Genomic DNA, 6,458 nt, shown 5'->3' with positions numbered 1-6,458 from the left:
AAAGGGGGGGGGGGGGAGAGAAAATAATCAGTATAATACATGATCAAACTTCATTTTAACTTCAGATTCTGATGACATGGTTTTGATTTAGACAGCTGCTCATTAAGAATGAAAAACAAATCCTTTATCCACAGACCAGTTATATTGCAGTCAACATCCTTCAGCAGTATAGCAAACCGTGTTGTGAAGAGATGGTCCTTTCTGTGGTACTTCATTTGTTGTTTATCACCTTAAAAGTTTTTCTGCCATAATGACAATAACTATATCCAGATACTGTTGTTGTTAAAGCTGTCAAACACCTTTGGGAGAAAATGGATGGTATATAGTTATAACCCTAAAATACATTTTAAATGGTTTCTCTATTTTCTGCTACAATCAGAGACAATGTATTTTGTGACAAACTATACCAGGGGTGTCCAAGCTTTTTGAATGTGGGGCCGGATCATGAACTTTTTATCACCCAGCGGACCGGCGAGCCACATTCAAACACCCTCTGTCCTGGGCCAGAGAGTGTACCCCTATTGCACCTACCTGTTACTGCAAGGTTCATGGTAGCTGCTGGTGGGCAGGGGCAGGAGGGACCCATTCTGCACCCAGCCAGCTACTGCTCCAGAGACTGAAGGGGAGAAATAAATAGCTCCACATCTCCACCCCCCAAAGCAGTGCAGCCCCACAAGCCGGCGCTGCCTGAGGGGGGCTGGAGCAAGGCAGCCGCTGCACTACAGCCCCTCACCCACCACCTGCACGGCCCTGCTCACTGTGGTGCCCGGCCACCCTCGCACACAGCCCCGGTGGCCTCAGCACTGCGAGCCTGGAGTGCGGGGTCCAGCAGACACCGGCTCCCACCACCACACCCCGCAGAGGTCACGCCAGGAACCCGCCTGTCGAGGCCCCCCCGTGCTGGCTTTGGACGGAAGGAGACCAGCCAGGTCGGCGCCAGCCAGCAGAAGTGGTTGCAGAGCTATGTGCTGCTCAGGGCTGACCGATGCAGGCAGGGGGAAAATGCAGCTGAGCCCCTGCTGCTCTGGCCAGGCTTGTCCTGTCCCAAGTGGCACACGGTTCCGCTGCTGCTTCTGCTGGCCGATGCAGGCCCGGCTGGCCTTCTCCCGTCCCCAGCAGCACATGGGAAGCCGGCTTCAGCCGCATGCTGCTCCAAATGGGGCTGACCCAGCCGGGTCAGCACTGGCCAGGAAAAAAAGGTGGCATGCAGCTACTCCTCTTCCCATACACACCACATCAGCAACATCAAGCCAACACGGTGTGTGTGGGAACCCTGTCCCTTCTCCAGCCCTTCAGCAGCCATTAGGAAGCTACTGAGGGGCTGGGAGAGAGACAAGGGGTAGGAACAAAAGTAAACAGTTTATTTTCATTTCCCGTCGCAGTACCTTGGGCCACAGAAAATGTCTCGGTGGGCCGCATGTTGGACAAGCCTGAACTATACTAAGTACACATTGAGGCCATGGCTTGAAGGAAACATGGACTAAGGATATTCTCAACTTCTCCCCATCATTTTGATGACTGAGAAACAATTATTCCCAAGCTCATCTTTTAAAAGGTACTGAAATTCACCCCTAAACCTCAAAAGAATAAGCTTCACCATTCAGCAATTAGTAACCTGCTTCATTGAGGAATTCAGATTCAAGGTGTAATTCTTACCTGTTACACACATGCCAAAAAAGCAAAGATAGAATCTAGCTCTTAAGTTCATAACATACACAGCCTTCACAAGCCTGAGAACCAAATAATACAGAGACGCAACGCTATTCCTCAGATACAGACACTGCATTAACTTCTAAGTCCTTTTTTTAAACAAATGTGTCAATGTTTAAAACAAATCTAAAAGCTAAACTCAAGATCAGAACTGTTATTATGGACGGCTACTAGTTCAGATGTTAATATAATTTAGAATGTAGAAAGCTAATTAAACAATACCCCAAAACTGGTAACACCCCATGTGGTAGTGTTGGAGCAAAGTTGTAGCCATGATGGTCAAAAATGTGTGAGAAACCTGAAGAACACACTGGATTTAAAAGCTTGTAAGTCTATTCCAATTATACAGTTAGTCCAATAGAAGATATCACTCATGACAATCCGTTCTTCTCACGTATCACCTATTTTTTTGCGTACTCAAAAACTGCATGAACAGCTACGTAAGAGATCATTTTAAAAAGCTACATCTACCAGTTCTTTTCTAGTCACTAATCTGTTAACTCTTCTAAAGAACTACAGTGATTTAAAGAGATATGTATGCCCTTTACAGAAGCATTCCGATTTCCCACTCCCTCCCAAAGCTACCAAGTTATCAACATGAAATCCATTAGATTGCTCCAACCCATTTCTTGGCTTAAACTAGTGAGAACACCAGGGTAAAATTGTTTAGTTTTTACTTTTACAACAGAGTAAACACTGGCGCATAGTTTGGTTCTACTGTCGCCAAAAAGGGATCACCTGAAAAAAATTCAGCCACAAATCTATAATCTAATTTAGGCTTAAGCAAGACATGCCCCTTGGTTGCACGCATTTAGGTTTTTTTTTTTAATTTAATCAGAATTACTAGTTTCTTTAAAAGTATCAGTAAAACAATTAATGAAAATGTAATTTACCATAGTATGTGCAGATATACGCTGTCCACATAATTGAATACAGGAGCTGCTAAAGAAGCTGCCACCAAGATCAGCTGAACTGCTGTGTTCATCTAGTAAAAAAACAGATTACAATTGTGACCATAAAGGTATAATATACACCGTCTGTCTACACTGGCTAATATTTCTACAAATCTGGGAGGGAGAGCAGTGGGGTTGGGATCAAGAGATACCAGCTCTGAGATTTACTATTCACATTTCTGCTTTGTCAATAACACTAACTACATCCTTAACATTAAACAAGCGCTTTGCTGGATCATGGTCAGAATGCTGAGAACTTTGCAAGATCAAGCACAGCATCAGAAATCGTAAGCACTGTAGAGTACAGCATTCAGCAAACTGAAGGGGCTTCATAACAGTGAAGAATTTAAGACACAGAGGAAGAAGTAATTTATAAAGGAATTCTCATCCGTACCTTGCTGATGAATGTTGGTTTTAACTGAGCAGTGGCATAGCAAGGGTTGAAATACCTACCAAGTGTTCTCTGCGAGGAGAAAGAAAGAAAGAACGAACACTTTTTAGCGTATGCTTGAAAGAATTAGTCAGCAAGAACACACTACAGAAAGTCAGATACTAAATTGGAGAAAGGACTGTACTGCACTGTTCTGCTACAGCAAAAATCATATTTGGGAAAAAAAAGAATATTCAAGAAAACCCTCAATGATAAAACTTAAAAAAAACTTAACATACAAGTGGCACAATGCAGGTAGCAAAAAGGTTACTGAAAGATTACCATGTTTAAAACTAGCTTTCTTCACCCCAATAATTGCTGGATCTTCTTCTGTGAAAGTGTCCTCTTTAATATACGACTACATCTCAAAGATTCTCATACAAAATGATGTTCTTGTGCCCAGCAAGTCATAACTATTTTCTAAGTTTTGAATCACTGTTGCATTTCATAACAAAAGCTTTGGCCAAGATTTTCCTTCAGGCGATTGCTGCTTCCCACTGTTGTGTACACACACACACACACACACACACACACACACACACACACAAAACAACCCAGGAAACTGCTTTAAAATCCAAAGCAATTTGATTGCACATCTATTTTAGAACACACACACACTTACTGGTGGAGAAAGAGTTTTGTATCGTACATAAAAAACAGCAGCAACGAGCACTATATCCCTCAAGATGATGAGAGAAGTAAGTGGAACTAGAAAACAAACACAAATATAGTTAATAAACCTTTTTTCTGAATAGAAACTGTATCAATGAATATCTAGCTATATACAGAAAGGTAGAAACACGTGTACTACTGCATATCCTCATGTGTAATTCCCATTACCACAAACAGAAATTGTAAGAACCATTGGTTTTCTTTCTAAAGGAAAAAATGATGCAATTTTGGAAATTTAAATCTCTGACTTGCTATTCAGTATTATCACTAGTGGGTCACATGATTCTGCAGCATGTCCTACAACAAACATGCCTTTCCTCCACAGTCTAATATAGGGATTTTCAACTGGGGACACTTGGGATGGCCTCAGGGGGTACTTGGCAGTGGGCACCATTTCTGTTGCCACCATGCCAGTGGCACACTCGTCAGTCAGCTGCAGGGGACCCACCCCCTCCCGCCCATCTACTGGCCGCCGGGGAACTCCTTCCTTCTTGACTGGCTGCTGGAGGTACACTGACCCAAAAATGTTGAAAACCCCTGGTATAATACAGAGATGGGAGAGTAGAAAAAAGTTTCACTGCTGTCAGGGGACAGAGAAATGAGTTTGGCAGTAGGACATCATTTATTTTTGGTCTCTGTCAGGAAGAAAGGGCTCCTAAGGAACCAAGTGGCCAAGCTGCCTTGTTCTCCTCATTTTAGATAGGAGAATTAAGCTTGGAAGATGGATTAGGTGAAAAATATCCTTTTTTGTAGAACCTGGACATAAAATGACAGGCTTCTGTAAACGTGAGTTCTAAGAACAAGAAAAGAAAGAAAAATGCTCCATTAAGAAAAAGCAAATTATTACTCAAGCCGAACCTGGTGATGACAGCATTTAAGATGCTCATCATCAAAGCAGTCAAATCTGTCTATAGTTAGATGACTTTTATGACATAATATTTAAAATAGAAATTCTTTATCTTTCCAAGACTTTAATAGTAAAACACAACTGATAAGGACCCACCAAAATTGCAGTTTTGCAGGAACCACGAAAAACAGCATTGTCCAAAGTTGCTGAGAAATCCAGCACTGGTCACAATTTCCCGCAAAAAGCAACCCAAAAAAGTGGCAGTGACGTAGACTGAGTGAACGCACTCTCCACCAATCAGTGGCGAGGGGCAAGGCCATCAAAGCCCTTTCGCCAATCAGTGGCCAGTGGCGGGGCTGCTGCAAAAATCAGCTCTGTGCACTGCAAGCGGCCTGCAAAAAACCTGTTGTCTCACCGCTACTTAGGTAGGTCCCTAACAACTGACAAAAGTTTTGGACATAAACATGTTTTCCCCCTGGACATCATTAGAATGGTCTTAATGTAGGACAGTCACTTCCCTATCTTTTCTACAGTTCACTCTTCTAAAACAAAAACAAATAACTCTTGCCCATGAACATACCATGATCTTACCTGGAATAAGATTTGCATAAGTCAAGCTGACATACAGGACACTGATAAGAATTTTATCAGCCAGAGGGTCAAGGGCACTTCCCAAAGCCGATTTCTGATTAGCCCAGTTTCGTGCAATAAATCCATCCAGCTGTAAATACAATATAAAAACTGCATGAGACCAGAAAAAATAAGCGTGTATATATTAGCATCATCAGGCTAGTTGATCTCACAATAACGTAGGTAATTTTATAATGTAGACGATTTAACCAAAATTAATCAGCCCGCTTTGTTACAAAGTGCATTATTTACATCACTCTTTCCCCCTTACTCTGATCCCAGAAGTTTATAAGCAGAGCAAGCAAAATGTCTAACAGTCATGTATCATTACTACTTGAGCACATACAAACTATTAAGTGACACAGGCAGCTGACTGGCTCCACATATAAATGAAAGGTTTGTATAGTGCCCACTAGGTGATCCTCAGCTACCTGTTTAGAGAACCTTTATGGCCCCTTGATAATAGTAAAGTAATACAAAAGGAACCTTTATAAGGGATGATAATGTGGGCTTTAGCAGACACTTCAAGAAAACCACCTGCATACTAGCTGGTCTCATTTCAAAGTCTGTTATCAAAGGTCAAGTGAACTAGAGAATTCTTTATGTGGTTTTGATGCTACTTAAAACTAAAGCTGGCAACTGCCTCACATTTCACTGCTGTATTATACAACATACCAGGTCTGTTATTCCAGCCAAAGTAAAGACACCGAGCGCAACACTGAAATCTTCTTCAACAATCAAGTATCCCAGAACTGGTGCCAAACCAATTCTCACCAGGGACAGTAGATTTGGGATAGTCCATGGGTTTTCATACTAGGGGGGAAAAAGAGTAGAAACTGTTAAAAAAAAAATCCAACAAACCTTAGTCATTACTTGGTAAGTCAAGGTAAACACACATTTTATTTGAATGTAAGTCGCCAGAATACCTTGAAATTCTGGGAAACAAACCCCACCGTAAATGAAACTAGCAACCAGACTCCAGATGGAACTCAGCTTTTATTGTGATGACAAACTTGAATCTCTAATGAAGGGGATAAAGGAAATCTGAGGAAACCCCCGCAAATCCCAGCATTACTTCTCACTGCAGTCGGGGAGAACCGCGGCCACATCTGCCAGGGCTGGTGATGTCTTGCTGGCCACTCAGCTAGCCCCCTCCACACCTCACACCCGGCTGGAAAAACGCTCCCCCCCCCCACCCCTGGCACGTACCAGCTCG

The 6,458-nt window shown here is 42.6% G+C and overlaps 1 protein-coding gene across 1 annotated transcript in view; it reads right to left on the bottom strand.

The window, feature by feature from the left end:
* Positions 1-49: 49 nt before the first annotated feature.
* The window catches only part of CRLS1 (cardiolipin synthase 1), a 7,694-nt gene continuing 1,285 nt past the window's right edge, over positions 50-6,458 (bottom strand). The window contains exons 2-7 of the mRNA XM_019515883.1: positions 5,918-6,055; positions 5,204-5,333; positions 3,716-3,801; positions 3,058-3,126; positions 2,604-2,695; positions 50-299 (exon numbers count right to left, since the gene is read on the bottom strand). Coding sequence (XP_019371428.1) covers positions 212-299; positions 2,604-2,695; positions 3,058-3,126; positions 3,716-3,801; positions 5,204-5,333; positions 5,918-6,055 — 603 coding nt within the window. The 3' untranslated portion in view covers positions 50-211. The remainder of the gene's footprint in view (positions 300-2,603; positions 2,696-3,057; positions 3,127-3,715; positions 3,802-5,203; positions 5,334-5,917; positions 6,056-6,458) is intronic.

This window comes from Gavialis gangeticus, unplaced genomic scaffold (genome assembly GCF_001723915.1).
Source record: "Gavialis gangeticus isolate Ggan-Ray unplaced genomic scaffold, GavGan_comp1, whole genome shotgun sequence".
Lineage (NCBI taxonomy): Eukaryota > Metazoa > Chordata > Crocodylia > Gavialidae > Gavialis > Gavialis gangeticus.
Note: the sequence above shows the minus strand (reverse complement) of the source record. Positions and strands in the feature narration are given on the sequence as shown.